At 43.4% G+C, this 24,864-nt stretch overlaps 1 protein-coding gene across 1 annotated transcript in view; it reads left to right on the forward strand.

The window, feature by feature from the left end:
* Positions 1 to 24,864, forward strand: part of LOC128648916 (E1A-binding protein p400) — a 684,550-nt gene that overhangs the window by 556,450 nt on the left and 103,236 nt on the right. Inside the window, exon 43 of the mRNA XM_053701874.1 lies at positions 1,363 to 1,572. Within this exon, the coding sequence (XP_053557849.1) occupies positions 1,363 to 1,572 (210 nt within the window). The remainder of the gene's footprint in view (positions 1 to 1,362; positions 1,573 to 24,864) is intronic.

The following is a 24,864-nucleotide window of genomic DNA, read 5'->3' on the forward strand; positions in this document are numbered from 1 at the left end:
CAGTTTGTGCAATTATGGCATAAATGGTTGTATATGCTTTTCTGGGATCCCCTTTGTTCAGAAATAACAGACTTATATGGCTTTGGCATTACTTTTTGGTAATTAGAAGGCCGCTAAATGCCACTGTGCGCCACACGTGTATTATGCCCAGCAGTGATGGGGTTAATTAGGTAGCTTGTAGGGAGCTTGCAGGGTTAATTTTAGCTTTAGTGTAGTGTAGTAGACAACCCAAAGTATTGATCTAGGTCAATTTTGGTATATTTCATGCCACCATTTTACCGCCAAATGCGATCAAATAAAAAAAAAACGTTCACTTTTTCACTAACTTTAGGTTTCTCACTGAAATGATTTACAAACAGTTTGTGCAATTATGGCACAAATAGTTGTAAATGCTTCTCTGGAATCCCCTTTGTTCAGAAATAGCAGACATATATGGCTTTAGCATTTCTTTTTGGTAATTAGAAGGCCGCTAAATGCTGCTGCGCACCACACTTGTATTATGCCCAGCAATGAAGGGGTTAATTAGGTAGCTTGTAGGGAGCTTGAAGGGTTAATTTTAGCTTTAGTGTAGAGATCAGCCTCCCACCTGACACATTTCTACCCCCTGATCCTGACTAATGCGACCGAAGCACACCAGCGATGGGCCGCCCACCAGCCTCCCAGCAGCTGCTCCCACCCACCAACGATCGGCACCATCGCTGGCCGATGCAGAGAGGGCCACAGAGTGGCCTTCTCTGCATCAGTGTGCCAGAAAATGTATTGCAGTGATGCCTCAATATCGAGGCATCACGGCAATACCTTGAAAGCAGCTGGAAGCGATCAGGATCGCTTCCAGCTGCTTTAAACTTCTATGTCGTACAGGGTACGTCTCTGGTCTTTAAAGACCAGATTGTACAAGACGTACCCTGTACGACATGAGTCGTTAAGGGGTTAAAGAGCAAATGTGTGTGTATTTGCAGTCCCTGACGATGTGCATACGGGCAGGAAACGCGTTGGCCTATTTGTTTGTTTCACTTGAGCCCTGCTCAACCCTGTACTTTTAACAGATATACGAATAAAAGTTAGTTTTTTATCTATCTGCCGTACAGTTAACCCATTGATTTTTTTGTTACATAGCTCATGCTGATAGGTGATTAAATGTAGTCACCAATCAGCAAGCACTACCCAGGGTGCTGAACCAAAAATGGGCCGGCTCCTATGCTTACATTCCTGTTTTTATAATGTACCTAGGGCTTTGGGGCCATGTTTAAATAGCCAGTTATTTTGTGAATGGAATACACTGTTACACATTTTTCTCCTGTTTTTGTTGCTTTTTGGTAGTCTGATAGACATAAATCAGAATGTTTACTAAATGTCTTACAGGCTCTAGTAGAACAGCATCACAGAGCTCAGCAGCAAGTGGGACCACAAGCTCCTCAACAGTCACAGCAAAATGGGCAGCAGGCATCATCTCCAGCTGTACAACCAGCCCAAGCACAGCCCCAGCAGCAAGTGGTCCAGCAACAGGTCGTTCAGCAGCCACAGGCAGTTGTCCAGACGGCTGCCACCACTGTGCCTACCACTGCAGTCCTGGTAAGTAATCATGTTTAAGAGTTGCTTCCATATTTACAACATAAGCCCTAATCAACATCAGGATGATTGCTGTCCACCACCTCAGAAGACATCTATGAATATTCTTGGGAGTATTTTTGTAATGCTTTGAGAGCCAAGACTTTTATTACACCATCACAGTTGTTTGAGAAAAATCAAATTTTCATACTCTTAGGGATTAATTATATTGGTATTTATAGAGAATTGTTAGAGCTATAGTGACATCCTATAAGTTTAGAAATGCAAAGATAAAAATTTCAAGTTAATGCCATAGCGTAAGGTCTCATGCAAAGAAGAAGAAAAAAGCAGGGAAATTCCTTTTTTCAGTACTCTGTTAATCAAATACAGTAAGTAAATGCCTTCTTACCAGGAGATTTATTCCTGTGATTAACAAACTTTCAGATGTTTTTGAGTAGCAGACTGAAATCAGGAATTTCCTTGCTTATTTTGGAATCGATCATAACCTGTTGGATGAGGCCTTTTTGGCTGAAAAAGCCACTTTTCGATTCAACACAATCAGAATAGTGCATTTTCGACTCTTTCCCGCAACCACCATTGTGATTTTAGATCCTCGCTAAAAGCCCTGCTTTTACTATGGGGCTGAAAGGTTTTTCAGTGATCACAATCCATTTTCAAATGTCACACCACAAAGCACTTGATAGAGGCTGGAATGACATTTTTAACATCTTTGCAAGTATTCAACAACTAATTGGAAACCTATTATCTGTTATCTTGCATGTGTGCAATATACAGGAGACATTTTAGAGGTGTATTAGCATACATGGTATTGAATCATTAAAGCTCTATTCATCACTGTTGTGTAGGGCATCTGCAGTGGACAGGGCTCACATTTACATATGTATAGGTTGATATACAAATATAAATGTGTGGAGTATGCAATATCCTGTATAGCTATGGGGATCTGTAGGACAAGTCACATCAGGACCATAACATCTACAAATGATTGCACCAATCTTTTTCTTTTAATATTTAATTCCATGTTACACTCACACTGTTGTGATTGTCATTAACAGTACTGGCACCTTCATAACTGAGCTTTCAAATGGGATTGGCCAATTGTGAGTACCAAATTAACTTTCTGCAATCTGATTCCATCCTCACCACCACCAGTGTTTAATATTTATTCTTTACTATTTAGTACTATCTGAAAGATTAAAAACCTTTTTATTTTTCATTAAAATTTTCTATATTGAACATTGCTTGTGGGACCTGTTATTCTAGCTATGGATACAGATCAGGATCAATTTCTCTCTATGGATATATGTTTGCTTTGTTTAGACAACCAGAATGCCCTACCTATGCAGTTTTGTTCCTCTTGTTTAGCAAAAACTTTAAAATGCAAAGAAAAAATTCTACCTTTTGAGCAAAGTGTCTCTCAGGATTCTGCTGTGCGTGACATGCCTCAGCTTTTTCCTCAGACGTCCCAAGCCTTAGTTGTTTCTCATACTGTGCCTTCTGTGTCCTCTCATCCACCTGGGGGTGTTTATTTACCTGGGGATTTTGCCGCTCAGGTTTATTCTGCAGTAACAGCAGCTTTGTTAGCTTTCCCTTCATTAGGTAAGTGTAAGAGAAAATCTAAACTCTTGCCTGATGCTAAGGTTTCTGATTCTAGGACTGCATTAGTCACTCTTACTCAGATGTCTGATGATGAGAATACTTCAGTAGCCTCTGAAGGTGATATCTAAGACTCTGACACTTTAGCAGAAAAATCTTCAGAATCTGAAGAAGTTAATTTTAGATTTAAGCTTGAGGACCTCCAATTACTTTTGAAGGAGGTTCTAGCTACTTTGGACAACTCTGAACCGGCAGTTGTTGTCAACCCCACAAAGTCTTCAAAATTAGATAGAGTCTATGATTCCCCATCTTCTGATTAGTTTTTTCCTGTACCAAGGAAGATGTCTGAAATTATTGCTCAGGAATGGGACAAACCAGGGGTTCCTTTTTTCCCCTTTGCCCTGTTTTTAAGAAGATGTTTTCTGTGGCTGACTCTGTTCGTGACTCATGGCGCACTGTTCCAAAAATAGAAGGAGCTATTTCTACTCTTGCTAAGAGAACTACCATTTCTATAGAGGATAGTTGCTCTTTTAAGGACCCAATGGACAAGAAGCTAGAGGCTTACTTAAAAGATGTATGTCCATCAATGGTTACAGTAGCAACCAGCAGCGAGTATTGCTACGGTTGCAGGAGCTGCATCTTATTGGTGCAATGCGTTATCTGATATTATTAAAGAGGAAACTACAGTAGAGGAGATCCAAGATAGGATCAAAGCTCTTAAATTGGACAATACTTATATCTGTGATGCCAATATGCAGATAATTTGTCTAGGAGCTAAGATGTCTAGCTTCACGGTTCTAGCTTACAGGGCTCTGTGGTTAAAATCTTGGTCAGCCGATGTCTCTTCTAAGGCCAAGCTTTTGGCTTTGCCTTACAAGGGAAAGGCTCTGTTTGGACCTGGTCTGGCAGAGATCATTTCAGAGATTACAGGTGGAAAGTGATCTTTCCTACCTCAGGACAAGAAGAACAGACCTAGAGGTCGTCAGACTTCTAATTTCCGTTCCTTTTGTAACTTTAAGGGACAAAAGTCTTCCTCTTCCTCATCTAAACCAGATCAACCCAGATCTTCGTGGACATCCAACCAGCCCTGGAATAAGGGAAAACAAAACAAAAAGCCTTCCGCTGACCCTAAATCAGCATGAAGGTTCTGCCCCCAATTCCTGTGGTTCAGGTGGGTGGCAGGCTTTCTCTTTTTCATCAAGCCTGGATATGCGATGTCCCATACTCTTGGGCAGTGGACATAGTATCTCAGGGTTACAGAATGGGATTCAAGTCTTGCCCTTCAAGGGGCAGATTTCTCCTGTCAATACTATCCTCAAACCAAATAAAGAAGGAAGCCTTCTTAAACTGTGTTAAAGACCTATACTCTCTGGGAGTTATTGTTCATGTCCCTCTAGCAGAACAGGGCAGGATTCTACTCAAATCGATTTGTGGTTCCCCAAAAGGAGGGAACTTTTCAGCCCATTTTAGACCTCAAGTGTCTAAACAAATTCCTAAGGGTTTCGTCCTTCAAGATGGAAACTATTCGTTCCATTCTCCCTTTAGTACAAGAAGGTCAGTTTATGACAACCAAAGAACTGAAGGACACATACCTTCACATTCCTATACACAGGGAACACCATCAGTATCTGAGGTTTGCCTTTCTGGACAAGCACTTCCATTTAGTCTGGCCACGGCTCCCAGAATATTCTCAAATATGTGATCAGATCCCAGGGTATTGCTGTAGCATCTTATCTAGACAACATCTTGGTTCAGGCGTCATCTTTTCAACTAGTCCAATCTCATACAGAGATGCTGTTGTCTTTTCTACGATCCAATGGGTGGAAGTTGAATTTGGAAAAAAGTTATCTTGTTTCATCTACCAAAGTGTGTTTCCTAGGGACTATAATAGATTCCCTGTCCATGAAGATTTTTGTGACGGAGGTCAGAAAAGACAAGATTCTTGCTTCCTGCCTTTCTCTCCAGTCTGCCTTTTGTCCATCTGTGGCCCAATGCATGGAGGTGATTGGACTGATGGTGGCATCCATGGACATCATTCCCTTTGCTCGGTTACATCTACGAACGCTGCAACTTTGTATGCTCCATCAATGGAATGGAGATAATTCGGATTTAACTCAAAGGATAAATCTGGACCCTCTGACAAGAGACTCTCTCTCATGGTGGGTGTCACAGGAACATCTGTCTCGGGGCACTTGCTTTCGGAGACCTTCCTGGAAAATTGTGACTACGGACTCCAGCCTGTCAGTCTGGGATGCTGTTTGGGGCCCTCTAAAAGCTCAGGGTCTGTGATCTCTTCCCATAAAGATCTTGGAGTTGAGAGCTATCTTCAATGCCCTATTAGCGTGGCTTCAACTGGCATTGGTCCGGTTTATAAGATTTCAATTGGACAACATCACCTCAGTGGCTTACATCAACCACCAGGGAGGGACTCGGAGTTCCTTAGCCATGAAGGAGGTGACTCAAATTCTGCAGTGTGCGGAAGCCCACTATTGTCTCCTATATGCTATCCACATTCCAGGAGTGGACAATTGGGAAGCAGATTTCTCTTGTTAGGTGTATCCAGTCCACGGATCATCCATTACTTGTGGGATATTCTCCTTCCCAAAAGGAAGTTGCAAGAGGATCACCCACAGCAGAGCTGCTATATAGCTCCTCCCCTAACTGCCATATCCAGTCATTCTCTTGCAAGCTCTCAACATAGATGGAGGTAGTTAGAGGAAAGTGGTAAAATATAGTTAGTTTTTTCTTCAATCAAAAGTTTATTGTTTTTAAATGGTACCGGAGTGTACTATTTTATCTCAGGCAGCATTTAGAAGAAGAATCTGCCTGCGTTTTTCTATGATCTTAGCAGAAGTAATTAAGATCCACTGCCATTCTCATATATGTCTGAGGAGTGAGGTAACTTCAGAGGGAGAATGGCGTGCAGGGTATCCTGCAATAAGGTATGTGCAGTTACGTTTTTCTAGGGATGGAATTTGCTAGAAAATGCTGCTGATACCGGATTAATGTAAGTTAAAGCCTAAATACAGTGATTTAATAGCGACTAGTATCAGGCTTGCTATCAGAGGTATATACTCTGATTAATGTGCAATATAAAACGTTTGCTGGCATGTTTAATCGTTTTTATATATGCTTTGGTGATAAAACTTATTGGGGCCTAGTTTTTTCCACATGGCTGGCTTTATTTTTGCCTAGAAACAGTTTCCTGAGGCTTTCCACTGTTATAGTATAAAAGTTACAGTTGGTGCAGTTAAAATTACAAACTGTGACATTCAGCTTCCCTCAGCAGTCCCCTGCATGCTATAGGACATCTCTGAAGGGCTCAAAAGGCTTCAAAAGTAGGAGCTGTGGCAGTTGTTATGACTGTTTAAAAAACATATTTTTCGTTTTGTTAATCTGTTTTTTGTATTAAGGGGTTAATCATCCATTTGCAAGTGGGTGCAATGATCTGCTAACTTGTTACATACACTGTAAAAATTTCGTTATTTTAACTGCCTTTTTTCACTGTTATTTCAAATTTTTTTATATTGCTTGTTAACTTGATTGATTTAAAGTGTTTTCCAAGCTTGCTAGTCTCATTGCTAGTCTGTATAAACATGTCTGACATAGAGGAAACTCCTTGTTCATTATGTTTAAAAGCCATGGTGGAACCCCATAGGAGAATGTGTACTAAATGCATTGATTTCACTTTAAACAATAAAGATCAGCTGTTATCTTTAAAAGAATTATCACCAGAGGATTCTGACGAGGGGGAAGTTATGCCGACTAACTCTCCCCACGTGTCGGACCCTTTGACTCCCGCTCAAGGGACTCACGCTAAAATGGCGCCAAGTACATCAAAGACGCCCATAGCGATTACTTTGCAGGACATGGCGGCAATCATGGATAATAACCTGTCAGCGGTATTAGCCAGACTGCCTGAATTCAGAGGAAAGCGCGATAGCTCTGGGGTTAGACGTAATACAGAGCGTGCAGATGTTTTAAGGTCCATGTCTGATACTGCGTCACAATATGCAGCAGCTGAGGAAGAGCTTCAGTCTGTGGGTGACGTCTCTGACTCGGGGAAACCTGATTCAGATATGTCTTTTTAAATTTAAGCATGAGAACCTCCGGGTGTTGCTTGGAGAGGTTTTAGCTGCTCTGAATGACTGTGACACAATTGCAGTGCCAGAGAAATTGTGTAGACTGGATAAATACTACGCGGTGCCGGTGTGTACTGACGTTTTTCCAATACCTAAAAGGTTTACAGAAATTATTGCTAAGGAGTGGGACAGACCCGGTATGCCGTTTTCCCCCCCTTCCTATTTTTAGAATTTTTTTTCCAATAGACGCCACCACACGGGACTTATGGCAGACGGTCCCTAAGGTGGAGGGAGCAGTTTCTACTTTAGCAAAGCGTACCACTATCCCTGTCGAGGACAGTTGTGCTTTTTCAGATCCAATAGATAAAAAATTAGAAGGTTACCTTAAGAAAATGTTTATTCAACAAGGTTTTATCCTGCAGCCCCTTGCATGCATTGCTCCTGTCACTGCTGCTGCGGCGTTTTGGTTTGAGTCTCTGGAAGAGGCCTTTCAGACAGCTACTCCATTGACTGAAATGCTTGACAAGCTTAGAACACTTAAGCTAGCTAATTCTTTTGTTTCTGATGCCATTGTTCATTTGACTAAACTAACGGCTAAGAATTCTGGATTCGCCATCCAGGCGCGTAGGGCGCTATGGCTTAAATCTTGGTCAGCTGACGTGACTTCAAAGTCTAAATTACTTAACATTCCCTTCAAGGGGCAGACCCTATTCGGGCCTGGTTTGAAGGAAATTATTGCTGACATTACTGGAGGTAAGGGTCATACCCTTCCTCAGGACAGGGCCAAATCAAGGGCCAAACAGTCTAATTTTCGTGCCTTTCGAAACTTCAAGGCAGGTGCAGCATCAACTTCCTCTGCTACAAAACAAGAAGGAACTTTTGCGCAATCCAAGCCGGCCTGGAAATCTAACCAGGCCTGGAGCAAAGGCAAGCAGGCCAGAAAGCCTGCTGCTGCCTCTAAGACAGCATGAAGGAACGGCCCCCTATCCGGCAACGGATCTAGTAGGGGGCAGACTTTCTCTCTTCGCCCAGGCGTGGGCAAGAGATGTTCAGGATCCCTGGGCGTTGGAGATCGTATCTCAGGGATATCTTCTGGACTTCAAAGCTTCCCCCCCACAAGGGAGATTTCACCTTTCGAGATTATCTGTAAACCAGATAAAGAAAGAGGCATTCTTACGCTGTGTGCAAGACCTCCTAATAATGGGAGTGATTCATCCAGTTCCACAGATGGAACAAGGACAGGGATTTTATTCAAATCTGTTTGTGGTTCCCAAAAAAGAGGGAACCTTCAGACCAATTTTGGATCTAAAGATCTTAAACAAATTCCTCAGAGTTCCATCGTTCAAAATGGAAACTATTCGGACAATCCTACCTATGATCCAGGAGGGTCAGTACATGACCACAGTGGATTTGAAGGATCCTTACCTTCACATACCGATTCACAAAGATCATCATCGGTTCCTAAGGTTTGCCTTTCTAGACAGCAATTACCAGTTTGTGGCTCTTCCCTTCGGGTTAGCTACAGCCCCAAGAATTTTTACAAAGGTTCTGGGGTCTCTTCTGGCGGTCCTAAGACCACGGGGCATAGCAGTGGCCCCTTATCTAGACGACATCCTGATACAGGCGTCAAACTTCCAAATTGCCAAATCTCATACGGACATAGTGTTGGCATTTCTGAGGTCGCATGGGTGGAAAGTGAACGAGGGAAAGAGTTCTCTATCACCCCTCACAAGGGTTTCCTTCCTAGGAACTCTGATAGATTCTGTAGAAATCAAAATTTACCTGACGGAGTCCAGGTTATCAAAGCTTCTAAATTCCTGCCGTGTTCTTCACTACATCCCGCGCCCTTCGGTGGCTCAGTGCATGGAAGTGATCGGCTTAATGGTAGCGGCGATGGACATAGTGCCATTTGCGCGCCTACATCTCAGACCGCTGCAATTATGCATGCTCAGTCAGTGGAATGGGGATTACACAGATTTGTCCCCTCTGCTAAATCTGGATCAAGAGACCAGAGATTCTCTTCTCTGGTGGCTATCTCGGGTCCATCTGTCCAAAGGTATGACCTTTCGCAGGCCAGATTGGACAATTGGAACAACAGATGCCAGCCTTCTAGGTTGGGGTGCAGTCTGGAATTCCCTGAAGGCTCAGGGATCGTGGACTCAGGAGGAGAAACTCCTCCCAATAAATATTCTGGAGTTAAGAGCAATATTCAATGCTCTTCTAGCTTGGCCTCAGTTAGCAACCCTGAGGTTCATCAGATTTCAGTCGGACAACATCACGACTGTGGCTTACATCAGCCATCAAGGGGGGACCAGGAGCTCCCTAGCGATGTTAGAAGTCTCCAAGATAATTCGCTGGGCAGAGACTCACTCTTGCCATCTATCAGCGATCCATATCCCAGGTGTAGAGAACTGGGAGGAGGATTTTCTAAGTCGTCAGACTTTTCATCCGGGAGAGTGGGAACTCCATCCGGAGGTGTTTGCTCAATTGGTTCATCGTTGGGGCACACCAGAATTGGATCTCATGGCGTCTCGCCAGAACGCCAAGCTTCCTTGTTACGGATCCAGGTCCAGGGACCCAGAAGCCACGCTGATAGATGTTCTAGCAGCACCATGGTTCTTCAACCAGGCTTATGTGTTTCCACCGTTTCCTCTGCTCCCTCGACTGATTGCCAAAATCAAACAGGAGAGAGCATCGGTGATCTTGATCGCGCCTGCGTGGCCACGCAGGACCTGGTATGCAGACCTGGTGGACATGTCATCCTTTCCACCTTGGCCTCTGCCTCTGAGACAAGACCTTCTACTACAAGGTCCTTTCAATCATCCAAATCTAATTTCTCTGAGACTGACTGCCTGGAGATTGAACGCTTGATTTTATCAAGGTGTGGCTTCTCCGAGTCAGTCATTGATACCTTAATACAGGCACGAAAGCCTGTAACCAGGAAAATCTACCATAAGATATGGCGCAAATATCTTCATTAGTGTGAATCCAAGAATTACTCATGGAGTAAGGTAAGGATTCCTAGGATATTGTCCTTTCTCCAAGAGGGTTTGGATAAAGGATTAGGACTAGGATAAGGACTAGTTCTTTAAAGGGACAGATTTCTGCTCTTTCTATCCTTTTGCACAAGCGTCTGGCAGAGGTTCCAGACGTCCAGGCATTTTGTCAGGCTTTGGTTAGAATTAAGCCTGTGTTTAAACCTGTTGCTCCTCCATGGATCTTAAACTTGGTTCTTAAGGTTCTTCAAGGAGTTCCGTTTGAACCCCTTCATTCCATTGATATCAAACTTTTATCTTGGAAAGTTCTGTTTTTGATGGATATTTCCTCGGCTCGTAGAGTCTCTGAGTTATCAGCTTTACAATGTGATTCTCCTTATCTAATTTTCCATACAGATAAAGTAGTTCTGCGTACAAAACCTGGGTTTTTACCTAAGGTAGTTTCCAACAAGAATATCAATCAAGAGATTGTTGTTCCATCATTGTGTCCTAATCCTTCTTCAACGAAGGAACGTCTTTTACATAATTTGGACGTAGTCCGTGCTTTAAAGTTTTACTTACAAGCGACTAAAGATTTTCGTCAAACATCTTCCCTGTTTGTTGTTTACTCTGGACAGAGGAGAGGTCAAAAGGCTTCGGCAACCTCTCTTTCTTTTTGGCTTCGGAGCGTAATACGCTTAGCCTATGAGACTTCTGGACAGCAGCCCCCTGAAAGGATTACAGCTCATTTTACTAGAGCTGTGGCTTCCACCTGGGCCTTTAAAAATGAGGCTTCTGTTGAACAGATTTGCAAAGCGGCGACTTGGTCTTCGCTTCATAGCTTTTCAAAATTTTACAAATTTGATACTTTTGCTTCTTCGGAGGCTATTTTTGGGAGAAAGGTTCTACAGGTTCTTTTCAGCCCATTTTAGACCTCAAGTGTCTAAACAAATTCCTAAGGGTTTCGTCCTTCAAGATGGAAACTATTCGTTCCATTCTCCCTTTAGTACAAGAAGGTCAGTTTATGACAACCAAAGAACTGAAGGACACATACCTTCACATTCCTATACACAGGGAACACCATCAGTATCTGAGGTTTGCCTTTCTGGACAAGCACTTCCATTTAGTCTGGCCACGGCTCCCAGAATATTCTCAAATATGTGATCAGATCCCAGGGTATTGCTGTAGCATCTTATCTAGACAACATCTTGGTTCAGGCGTCATCTTTTCAACTAGTCCAATCTCATACAGAGATGCTGTTGTCTTTTCTACGATCCAATGGGTGGAAGTTGAATTTGGAAAAAAGTTATCTTGTTTCATCTACCAAAGTGTGTTTCCTAGGGACTATAATAGATTCCCTGTCCATGAAGATTTTTGTGACGGAGGTCAGAAAAGACAAGATTCTTGCTTCCTGCCTTTCTCTCCAGTCTGCCTTTTGTCCATCTGTGGCCCAATGCATGGAGGTGATTGGACTGATGGTGGCATCCATGGACATCATTCCCTTTGCTCGGTTCCATCTACGAACGCTGCAACTTTGTATGCTCCATCAATGGAATGGAGATAATTCGGATTTAACTCAAAGGATAAATCTGGACCCTCTGACAAGAGACTCTCTCTAATGGTGGGTGTCACAGGAACATCTGTCTCGGGGCACTTGCTTTCGGAGACCTTCCTGGAAAATTGTGACTACGGACTCCAGCCTGTCAGTCTGGGATGCTGTTTGGGGCCCTCTAAAAGCTCAGGGTCTGTGATCTCTTCCCATAAAGATCTTGGAGTTGAGAGCTATCTTCAATGCCCTATTAGCGTGGCTTCAACTGGCATTGGTCCGGTTTATAAGATTTCAATTGGACAACATCACCTCAGTGGCTTACATCAACCACCAGGGAGGGACTCGGAGTTCCTTAGCCATGAAGGAGGTGACTCAAATTCTGCAGTGTGCGGAAGCCCACTATTGTCTCCTATATGCTATCCACATTCCAGGAGTGGACAATTGGGAAGCAGATTTCTCTTGTTAGGTGTATCCAGTCCACGGATCATCCATTACTTGTGGGATATTCTCCTTCCCAAAAGGAAGTTGCAAGAGGATCACCCACAGCAGAGCTGCTATATAGCTCCTCCCCTAACTGCCATATCCAGTCATTCTCTTGCAAGCTCTCAACATAGATGGAGGTAGTTAGAGGAAAGTGGTAAAATATAGTTAGTTTTTTCTTCAATCAAAAGTTTATTGTTTTTAAATGGTACCGGAGTGTACTATTTTATCTCAGGCAGCATTTAGAAGAAGAATCTGCCTGCGTTTTTCTATGATCTTAGCAGAAGTAATTAAGATCCACTGCCATTCTCATATATGTCTGAGGAGTGAGGTAACTTCAGAGGGAGAATGGCGTGCAGGGTATCCTGCAATAAGGTATGTGCAGTTACGTTTTTCTAGGGATGGAATTTGCTAGAAAATGCTGCTGATACCGGATTAATGTAAGTTAAAGCCTAAATACAGTGATTTAATAGCGACTAGTATCAGGCTTGCTATCAGAGGTATATACTCTGATTAATGTGCAATATAAAACGTTTGCTGGCATGTTTAATCGTTTTTATATATGCTTTGGTGATAAAACTTATTGGGGCCTAGTTTTTTCCACATGGCTGGCTTTATTTTTGCCTAGAAACAGTTTCCTGAGGCTTTCCACTGTTATAGTATAAAAGTTACAGTTGGTGCAGTTAAAATTACAAACTGTGACATTCAGCTTCCCTCAGCAGTCCCCTGCATGCTATAGGACATCTCTGAAGGGCTCAAAAGGCTTCAAAAGTAGGAGCTGTGGCAGTTGTTATGACTGTTTAAAAAACATATTTTTCGTTTTGTTAATCTGTTTTTTGTATTAAGGGGTTAATCATCCATTTGCAAGTGGGTGCAATGATCTGCTAACTTGTTACATACACTGTAAAAATTTCGTTATTTTAACTGCCTTTTTTCACTGTTATTTCAAATTTTTTTATATTGCTTGTTAACTTGATTGATTTAAAGTGTTTTCCAAGCTTGCTAGTCTCATTGCTAGTCTGTATAAACATGTCTGACATAGAGGAAACTCCTTGTTCATTATGTTTAAAAGCCATGGTGGAACCCCATAGGAGAATGTGTACTAAATGTATTGATTTCACTTTAAACAATAAAGATCAGCTGTTATCTTTAAAAGAATTATCACCAGAGGATTCTGACGAGGGGGAAGTTATGCCGACTAACTCTCCCCACGTGTCGGACCCTTTGACTCCCGCTCAAGGGACTCACGCTAAAATGGCGCCAAGTACATCAAAGACGCCCATAGCGATTACTTTGCAGGACATGGCGGCAATCATGGATAATAACCTGTCAGCGGTATTAGCCAGACTGCCTGAATTCAGAGGAAAGCGCGATAGCTCTGGGGTTAGACGTAATACAGAGCGTGCAGATGTTTTAAGGTCCATGTCTGATACTGCGTCACAATATGCAGCAGCTGAGGAAGAGCTTCAGTCTGTGGGTGACGTCTCTGACTCGGGGAAACCTGATTCAGATATGTCTTTTTAAATTTAAGCATGAGAACCTCCGGGTGTTGCTTGGAGAGGTTTTAGCTGCTCTGAATGACTGTGACACAATTGCAGTGCCAGAGAAATTGTGTAGACTGGATAAATACTACGCGGTGCCGGTGTGTACTGACGTTTTTCCAATACCTAAAAGGTTTACAGAAATTATTGCTAAGGAGTGGGACAGACCCGGTATGCCGTTTTCCCCCCCTTCCTATTTTTAGAATTTGTTTTCCAATAGACGCCACCACACGGGACTTATGGCAGACGGTCCCTAAGGTGGAGGGAGCAGTTTCTACTTTAGCAAAGCGTACCACTATCCCTGTCGAGGACAGTTGTGCTTTTTCAGATCCAATAGATAAAAAATTAGAAGGTTACCTTAAGAAAATGTTTATTCAACAAGGTTTTATCCTGCAGCCCCTTGCATGCATTGCTCCTGTCACTGCTGCTGCGGCGTTCTGGTTTGAGTCTCTGGAAGAGGCCTTTCAGACAGCTACTCCATTGACTGAAATACTTGACAAGCTTAGAACACTTAAGCTAGCTAATTCTTTTGTTTCTGATGCCATTGTTCATTTGACTAAACTAACGGCTAAGAATTCTGGATTCGCCATCCAGGCGCGTAGGGCGCTATGGCTTAAATCTTGGTCAGCTGACGTGACTTCAAAGTCTAAATTACTTAACATTCCCTTCAAGGGGCAGACCCTATTCGGGCCTGGTTTGAAGGAAATTATTGCTGACATTACTGGAGGTAAGGGTCATACCCTTCCTCAGGACAGGGCCAAATCAAGGGCCAAACAGTCTAATTTTCGTGCCTTTCGAAACTTCAAGGCAGGTGCAGCATCAACTTCCTCTGCTACAAAACAAGAAGGAACTTTTGCGCAATCCAAGCCGGCCTGGAAATCTAACCAGGCCTGGAGCAAAGGCAAGCAGGCCAGAAAGCCTGCTGCTGCCTCTAAGACAGCATGAAGGAACGGCCCCCTATCCGGCAACGGATCTAGTAGGGGGCAGACTTTCTCTCTTCGCCCAGGCGTGGGCAAGAGATGTTCAGGATCCCTGGGCGTTGGAGATCGTATCTCAGGGATATCTTCTGGACTTCAAAGCTTCCCCCCCACAAGGGAGATTTCACCTTTCGAGATTATCTGTAAACCAGATAAAGAAAGAGGCATTCTTACGCTGTGTGCAAGACCTCCTAATAATGGGAGTGATTCATCCAGTTCCACAGATGGAACAAGGACAGGGATTTTATTCAAATCTGTTTGTGGTTCCCAAAAAAGAGGGAACCTTCAGACCAATTTTGGATCTAAAGATCTTAAACAAATTCCTCAGAGTTCCATCGTTCAAAATGGAAACTATTCGGACAATCCTACCTATGATCCAGGAGGGTCAGTACATGACCACAGTGGATTTGAAGGATCCTTACCTTCACATACCGATTCACAAAGATCATCATCGGTTCCTAAGGTTTGCCTTTCTAGACAGCAATTACCAGTTTGTGGCTCTTCCCTTCGGGTTAGCTACAGCCCCAAGAATTTTTACAAAGGTTCTGGGGTCTCTTCTGGCGGTCCTAAGACCACGGGGCATAGCAGTGGCCCCTTATCTAGACGACATCCTGATACAGGCGTCAAACTTCCAAATTGCCAAATCTCATACGGACATAGTGTTGGCATTTCTGAGGTCGCATGGGTGGAAAGTGAACGAGGGAAAGAGTTCTCTATCACCCCTCACAAGGGTTTCCTTCCTAGGAACTCTGATAGATTCTGTAGAAATCAAAATTTACCTGACGGAGTCCAGGTTATCAAAGCTTCTAAATTCCTGCCGTGTTCTTCACTACATCCCGCGCCCTTCGGTGGCTCAGTGCATGGAAGTGATCGGCTTAATGGTAGCGGCGATGGACATAGTGCCATTTGCGCGCCTACATCTCAGACCGCTGCAATTATGCATGCTCAGTCAGTGGAATGGGGATTACACAGATTTGTCCCCTCTGCTAAATCTGGATCAAGAGACCAGAGATTCTCTTCTCTGGTGGCTATCTCGGGTCCATCTGTCCAAAGGTATGACCTTTCGCAGGCCAGATTGGACAATTGGAACAACAGATGCCAGCCTTCTAGGTTGGGGTGCAGTCTGGAATTCCCTGAAGGCTCAGGGATCGTGGACTCAGGAGGAGAAACTCCTCCCAATAAATATTCTGGAGTTAAGAGCAATATTCAATGCTCTTCTAGCTTGGCCTCAGTTAGCAACCCTGAGGTTCATCAGATTTCAGTCGGACAACATCACGACTGTGGCTTACATCAGCCATCAAGGGGGGACCAGGAGCTCCCTAGCGATGTTAGAAGTCTCCAAGATAATTCGCTGGGCAGAGACTCACTCTTGCCATCTATCAGCGATCCATATCCCAGGTGTAGAGAACTGGGAGGCGGATTTTCTAAGTCGTCAGACTTTTCATCCGGGGGAGTGGGAACTCCATCCGGAGGTGTTTGCTCAATTGGTTCATCGTTGGGGCACACCAGAATTGGATCTCATGGCGTCTCGCCAGAACGCCAAGCTTCCTTGTTACGGATCCAGGTCCAGGGACCCAGAAGCCACGCTGATAGATGTTCTAGCAGCACCATGGTTCTTCAACCAGGCTTATGTGTTTCCACCGTTTCCTCTGCTCCCTCGACTGATTGCCAAAATCAAACAGGAGAGAGCATCGGTGATCTTGATCGCGCCTGCGTGGCCACGCAGGACCTGGTATGCAGACCTGGTGGACATGTCATCCTTTCCACCTTGGCCTCTGCCTCTGAGACAAGACCTTCTACTACAAGGTCCTTTCAATCATCCAAATCTAATTTCTCTGAGACTGACTGCCTGGAGATTGAACGCTTGATTTTATCAAGGTGTGGCTTCTCCGAGTCAGTCATTGATACCTTAATACAGGCACGAAAGCCTGTAACCAGGAAAATCTACCATAAGATATGGCGCAAATATCTTCATTAGTGTGAATCCAAGAATTACTCATGGAGTAAGGTAAGGATTCCTAGGATATTGTCCTTTCTCCAAGAGGGTTTGGATAAAGGATTAGGACTAGGATAAGGACTAGTTCTTTAAAGGGACAGATTTCTGCTCTTTCTATCCTTTTGCACAAGCGTCTGGCAGAGGTTCCAGACGTCCAGGCATTTTGTCAGGCTTTGGTTAGAATTAAGCCTGTGTTTAAACCTGTTGCTCCTCCATGGATCTTAAACTTGGTTCTTAAGGTTCTTCAAGGAGTTCCGTTTGAACCCCTTCATTCCATTGATATCAAACTTTTATCTTGGAAAGTTCTGTTTTTGATGGATATTTCCTCGGCTCGTAGAGTCTCTGAGTTATCAGCTTTACAATGTGATTCTCCTTATCTGATTTTCCATACAGATAAAGTAGTTCTGCGTACAAAACCTGGGTTTTTACCTAAGGTAGTTTCCAACAAGAATATCAATCAAGAGATTGTTGTTCCATCATTGTGTCCTAATCCTTCTTCAACGAAGGAACGTCTTTTACATAATTTGGACGTAGTCCGTGCTTTAAAGTTTTACTTACAAGCGACTAAAGATTTTCGTCAAACATCTTCCCTGTTTGTTGTTTACTCTGGACAGAGGAGAGGTCAAAAGGCTTCGGCAACCTCTCTTTCTTTTTGGCTTCGGAGCGTAATACGCTTAGCCTATGAGACTTCTGGACAGCAGCCCCCTGAAAGGATTACAGCTCATTTTACTAGAGCTGTGGCTTCCACCTGGGCCTTTAAAAATGAGGCTTCTGTTGAACAGATTTGCAAAGCGGCGACTTGGTCTTCGCTTCATAGCTTTTCAAAATTTTACAAATTTGATACTTTTGCTTCTTCGGAGGCTATTTTTGGGAGAAAGGTTCTACAGGCAGTGGTCCCTTCCGTTTAAGTACCTGCCTTGTCCCTCCCTTCATCCGTGTACTTTAGCTTTGGTATTGGTATCCCACAAGTAATGGATGATCCGTGGACTGGATACACCTAACAAGAGAAAACATAATTTATGCTTACCTGATAAATTTATTTCTCTTGTGGTGTATCCAGTCCACGGTCCGCCCTGTCCTTTTAAGGCAGGTCTATATTTTAAACTACAGTCACCACTGCACCCTATGGTTTCTCCTTTCTCGGCTAGTTTCGGTCGAATGACTGGATATGGCAGTTAGGGGAGGAGCTATATAGCAGCTCTGCTGTGGGTGATCCTCTTGCAACTTCCTGTTGGGAAGGAGAATATCCCACAAGTAATGGATGATCCGTGGACTGGATACACCACAAGAGAAATAAATTTATCAGGTAAGCATAAATTATGTTTTTTTGAGCAGACAGATTTTTCATCCCAGTGAGTGGACTCTCCATCCAGAAATGTTCTCTCAGATAACCCTCAAGTGGGGGGTTCCAGAGTTGGATCTGATGGGGTCCCGCCAAAATGCCAAGGTTCCAAAGTACGGTTCAAGGTCAAGAGATCCTCAGGCAAGTCCTTGGAGGTTTTCTCTGGCTTATCTGTTTCCTCAGCCTTTTGGCGCTCGCATCACAACTTACACTATTGTTTATCTGTTTCCTCCCTTTGCTCTCCTTCCACGAGTCATCGCTTGTATCAAACAGGAGAGAGCATTGTTGATTCTAATAGCTCCTGCATGGCCTTGCAGGATCTGGTTCTCAGATCTGGTTCTGTCTAAGCGTGGTTTTTCTGACACTGTAATTAAAACTATGATTCTGTCTCGAAAGCCGGTTACTCACAAGATTTACCATAAGATATGGTGTAAATATCTTTTAGGGTGTGAATCTAAGGGGTTCTGCTGGAGCCGGGTGAGGATTCCCCGGATTTTGTCCTTTCTTCAGGATGGACTGGATAAGGGTTTATCGGTCAGTTCTATAAAGGGTCAGATTTCAGCTTTATCTATCCTTTTGCACAAACGTCTGGCAGATATACCAGATGTTCAAGCCTTTGTACAGGCCCTTGTTAGAATCAGGCCCTTGTTAGAATGTGTTTAAACCTGTTGCTCCCCCATGGAGCCTTAATTTAGTTCTTAAAGTTTTACAGCAGGCTCCGTTCGAGCCTATGCATGTTGTTGATATAAAACTGTTATCCTGGAAGGTTTTGTTTCTTGTGGCCATTTCTTCCGCTCGCAGAGTGTCTGAGCTTTCAGCTTTGCAGTGTGATTCTCCCTACCTTTCATGCTGATAAGGCGGTCCTTCAAACTAAATTGGGGTTTTTCCCTAAGATAGTATCGGATTGAAACATTAATCAGGAAATTGTTGTTCCTTCTCTTTGTCCTAATCCTTCTTCTCAAAAAGAACGTCTTTTGCATAACTTGGACGTTGTGTGGGCTCTAAAATTTTACTTACAAGCTACTAAAGATTTTCGGCAATCTTCTGCCCTGTTTGTTGTTTTCTATTGAAAATTAAGGGTCAGAAGGCCACTTCTACTACTCTGTCTCTCTGGTTGAGAAGTTTGATTCGTTTGGCTTATGAGACTGCTGGACAGCAGCCTCCTGAGATAATTACGGCTCATTCCACTAGGGCTGTATCCTTGTCTTGGGCTTTCAGAAATTAAGCTTCTGTGGAACAGATTTTCAAGGCGGCAACATGGTCCTCTCTGCATACTTTTTCCAAATTCTACAAATTTGATAATTTTGCCTCGGCCGAGGCTTCTTTTTGGAGAAAAGTTCTTCAAGCGGTGGTGCCTTCTGTTTAGGTCCTCCTGCCTTTTTCTCCCTCCCTGTTCATTCCGTGTCCTCTAGCTTGGGTATTGGTTCCCATTAGTAATTGGAATGACGTTGTGGACTCTCCATGTCATAGGAAAGAAAACACAAAATGTATGCTTACCTGATAAATTTATTTCTTTCAGGCTATGGAGAGTCCACGACCCGCCCTCTTTTAATTATAATTCGGCAGTTTTTTCTGTAAACTCCTGACACCTTTTCACCCTTCTGTTTCTTCCTTTTCCATTTCCTTCCGCTGAATGACTGGGGGTTATGGGTAAGGCAGTTACATTTAACAGCTTTGCTGGGGTGCTCTTTGCCTCCTCTTGCTGGCCAGGAGTTGAATATCCCACTAGTAATTGGAATGACATTGTGGACTTTCCATGTCCGGAAAGAAATACATTTATCAGGTAAGCATAAATTTTGTTTTCATGGTTCTCTCCCTATAGCTTTCATTTTGATCCCCAGCTACACTAACTTTTTTGAGAGGTTAAAACTCAGAGCTTTGCTAAAAGATTTTAGGGAGAGAAAATATTTTCCTGCTTTCTTTTGAGAGTGAAATGGATTTAAAAGACCCATTGTAACAATCATTGGTTATCACACCTGCTACTTTCTTACAGCTTGACCAGCATTGTGTGAACATCCTAGGTCTTGTTTTAATATGTTTAAAATATGCTTGTTGATTTTATGGATAGGTATTTAGAATATATTTGGTCTCTACTGTTATGGGCTTAATGTGTTTACATTAGAAGAAATGCTCCAAAAGGCACAAATATAGTTATACCTCTGCATCAACATTATGTTCTTTTGGGGAAGTGCTTTTATATATTTTTGTTCAAACAATTTTATTAGGTTTTCAAGACAACAATTAATAAACAAGGTAAAGAAAACCATCACGAGTGTCAAAAATATCAGTAAAACCAACATTGACATTAGTTATCTGAGTTACGCTAAAGTCTTTCAAATTATTATACTCTGTAGGGTGGAGAGAAAAATAAAAGGTACTCTCCTCCTACTCACAGCTATAAAATATGATCTTAACATATTAAACACCAAGAAACAGTTGATATTAATAGCAACAGATATTAATGTAGTGGGGGTCTGGTCTATCATAATGCACTAAATCACATCTAGTCTCTTTCTTGCCTCGTTATACAGTATGGCACAACAAGCAGTGATTAAGGGCCACGTAGGTCCGAAACGTCTCTTTTCTCCAACATAGGTGTGTCCGGTCCACGGCGTCATCCTTACTTGTGGGATATTCTCTTCCCCAACAGGAAATGGCAAAGAGCCCAGCAAAGCTGGTCACATGATCCCTCCTAGGCTCCGCCTACCCTAGTCATTCTCTTTGCCGTTGTACAGGCAACATCTCCACGGAGATGGCTTAGAGTTTTTTAGTGTTTAACTGTAGTTTTTATTATTCAATCAAGAGTTTGTTATTTTGAAATAGTGCTGGTATGTACTATTTACTCAGAAACAGAAAAGAGATGAAGATTTCTGTTTGTATGAGGAAAATGATTTTAGCAACCGTCACTAAAATCCATGGCTGTTCCACACAGGACTGTTGAGAGCAATTAACTTCAGTTGGGGGAACAGTGTGCAGTCTCTTGCTGCTTGAGGTATGACACATTCTAACAAGACGATGTAATGCTGGAAGCTGTCATTTTCCCTATGGGATCCGGTAAGCCATGTTTATTACGATCGTAAATAAGGGCTTCACAAGGGCTTATTAAGACTGTAGACTTTTTCTGGGCTAAATCGATTCATTATTAAACACATATTTAGCCTTGAGGAATCATTTTATCTGGGTATTTTGATATTATAATATCGGCAGGCACTGTATTAGACACCTTATTCTTTAGGGGCTTTCCCAAAGCATAAGCAGAGCCTCATTTTCGCGCCGGTGTTGCGCACTTGTTTTTGAGAGGCATGGCATGCAGTCGCATGTGAGAGGAGCTCTGATACTTAGAAAAGACTTTCTGAAGGCGTCATTTGGTATCGTATTCCCCTTTGGGCTTGGTTGGGTCCCAGCAAAGCAGATACCAGGGACTGTAAAGGGGTTAAAGTTCAAAACGGCTCCGGTTCCGTTATTTTAAGGGTTAAAGCTTCCAAATTTGGTGTGCAATACTTTTAAGGCTTTAAGACACTGTGGTAAAAATTTGGTGAATTTTGAACAATTCCTTCATGTTTTTTCGCAATTGCAGTAATAAAGTGTGTTCAGTTTAAAATTTAAAGTGACAGTAACGGTTTTATTTTAAAACGTTTTTTGTACTTTGTTATCAAGTTTATGCCTGTTTAACATGTCTGAACTACCAGATAGACTGTGTTCTGAATGTGGGGAAGCCAGAATTCCTATTCATTTAAATAAATGTGATTTATGTGATAATGACAATGATGCCCAAGATGATTCCTCAAGTGAGGGGAGTAAGCATGGTACTGCATCATTCCCTCCTTCGTCTACACGAGTCTTGCCCACTCAGGAGGCCCCTAGTACATCTAGCGCGCCAATACTCCTTACTATGCAACAATTAACGGCTGTAATGGATAATTCTGTCAAAAACATTTTAGCCAAAATGAACACTTATCAGCGTAAGCGCGGCTGCTCTGTTTTAGATACTGAAGAGCATGACGACGCTGATAATAATATTTCTGAAGGGCCCCTAACCCAGTCTGATGGGGCCAGGGAGGTTTTGTCTGAGGGAGAAATTACTGATTCAGGGAACATTTCTCAACAGGCTGAACCTGATGTGATTGCATTTAAATTTAAGTTGGAACATCTCCGCATTCTGCTTAAGGAGGTATTATCCACTCTGGATGATTGTGACAAGTTGGTCATCCCAGAGAAACTATGTAAAATGGACAAGTTCCTAGAGGTGCCGGGGCTCCCAGAAGCTTTTCCTATACCCAAGCGGGTGGCGGACATTGTTAATAAGGAATGGGAAAGGCCCGGTATTCCTTTCGTCCCTCCCCCCATATTTAAAAAATTGTTTCCTATGGTCGACCCCAGAAAGGACTTATGGCAGACAGTCCCCAAGGTCGAGGGAGCGGTTTCCACTTTAAACAAACGCACCACTATACCCATAGAGGATAGTTGTGCTTTCAAAGATCCTATGGATAAAAAATTAGAAGGTTTGCTTAAAAAGATGTTTGTTCAGCAAGGTTACCTTCTACAACCAATTTCATGCATTGTCCCTGTCGCTACAGCCGCATGTTTCTGGTTCGATGATCTGATAAAGGCGGTCGATAGTGATTCTCCTCCTTTTGAGGAGATTATGGACAGAATCAATGCTCTCAAATTGGCTAATTCTTTCACCCTAGACGCCACTTTGCAATTGGCTAGGTTAGCGGCTAAGAATTCTGGGTTTGCTATTGTGGCGCGCAGAGCGCTTTGGTTGAAATCTTGGTCGGCTGATGCGTCTTCCAAGAACAAGCTACTTAACATTCCTTTCAAGGGGAAAACGCTGTTTGGCCCTGACTTGAAAGAGATTATCTCTGATATCACTGGGGGTAAGGGCCACGCCCTTCCTCAGGATCGGCCTTTCAAGGCAAAAAATAAACCTAATTTTCGTCCCTTTCGTAGAAACGGACCAGCCCAAGGTGCTACGTCCTCTAAGCAAGAGGGTAATACTTCTCAAGCCAAGCCAGCTTGGAGACCAATGCAAGGCTGGAACAAGGGAAGCAGGCCAAGAAACCTGCCACTGCTACCAAGACAGCATGAAATGTTGGCCCCCGATCCGGGACCGGATCTGGTGGGGGGCAGACTCTCTCTCTTCGCTCAGGCTTGGGCAAGAGATGTTCTGGATCCTTGGGCGCTAGAAATAGTCTCCCAAGGTTATCTTCTGGAATTCAAGGGACTTCCCCCAAGGGGGAGGTTCCACAGGTCTCAGTTGTCTTCAGACCACATAAAAAGACAGGCATTCTTACATTGTGTAGAAGACCTGTTAAAAATGGGAGTGATTCATCCTGTTCCATTAAGAGAACAAGGGATGGGGTTCTACTCCAATCTGTTCATAGTTCCCAAAAAAGAGGGAACGTTCAGACCAATCTTAGATCTCAAGATCTTAAACAAGTTTCTCAAGGTTCCATCGTTCAAGATGGAAACCATTCAAACTATTCTTCCTTCCATCCAGGAAGGTCAATTCATGACCACGGTGGATTTAAAGGATGCGTATCTACATATTCCTATCCACAAGGAACATCATCGGTTCCTAAGGTTCGCATTCCTGGACAAACATTACCAGTTCGTGGCGCTTCCTTTCGGATTAGCCACTGCTCCAAGGATTTTCACAAAGGTACTAGGGTCCCTTCTAGCTGTGCTAAGACCAAGGGGCATTGCTGTAGTACCTTACTTGGACGACATTCTGATTCAAGCGTCGTCCCTTCCTCAAGCAAAGGCTCACACGGACATTGTCCTGGCCTTTCTCAGATCTCACGGATGGAAAGTGAACGTGGAAAAGAGTTCTCTATCCCCGTCAACAAGGGTTCCCTTCTTGGGAACAATAATAGACTCCTTAGAAATGAGGATTTTTCTGACAGAGGCCAGAAAAACAAAACTTCTAGACTCTTGTCGGATACTTCATTCCGTTCCTCTTCCTTCCATAGCTCAGTGCATGGAAGTGATCGGGTTGATGGTAGCGGCAATGGACATAGTTCCTTTTGCGCGCATTCATCTAAGACCATTACAACTGTGCATGCTCAGTCAGTGGAATGGGGACTATACAGACTTGTCTCCGAAGATACAAGTAAATCAGAGGACCAGAGACTCACTCCGTTGGTGGCTGTCCCTGGACAACCTGTCACAAGGGATGACATTCCGCAGACCAGAGTGGGTCATTGTCACGACCGACGCCAGTCTGATGGGCTGGGGCGCGGTCTGGGGATCCCTGAAAGCTCAGGGTCTTTGGTCTCGGGAAGAATCTCTTCTACCGATAAATATTCTGGAACTGAGAGCGATATTCAATGCTCTCAAGGCTTGGCCTCAGCTAGCGAGGGCCAAGTTCATACGGTTTCAATCAGACAACATGACAACTGTTGCGTACATCAACCATCAGGGGGGAACAAGGAGTTCCCTAGCGATGGAAGAAGTGACCAAAATCATTCTATGGGCGGAGTCTCACTCCTGCCACCTGTCTGCTATCCACATCCCAGGAGTGGAAAATTGGGAAGCGGATTTTCTGAGTCGTCAGACATTGCATCCGGGGGAGTGGGAACTCCATCCGGAAATCTTTGCCCAAGTCACTCAGCTGTGGGGCATTCCAGACATGGATCTGATGGCCTCTCGTCAGAACTTCAAAGTTCCTTGCTACGGGTCCAGATCCAGGGATCCCAAGGCGGCTCTAGTGGATGCACTAGTAGCACCTTGGACCTTCAAACTAGCTAATGTG

Source organism: Bombina bombina, chromosome 2 (assembly GCF_027579735.1).
Source record: "Bombina bombina isolate aBomBom1 chromosome 2, aBomBom1.pri, whole genome shotgun sequence".
NCBI lineage: Eukaryota > Metazoa > Chordata > Amphibia > Anura > Bombinatoridae > Bombina > Bombina bombina.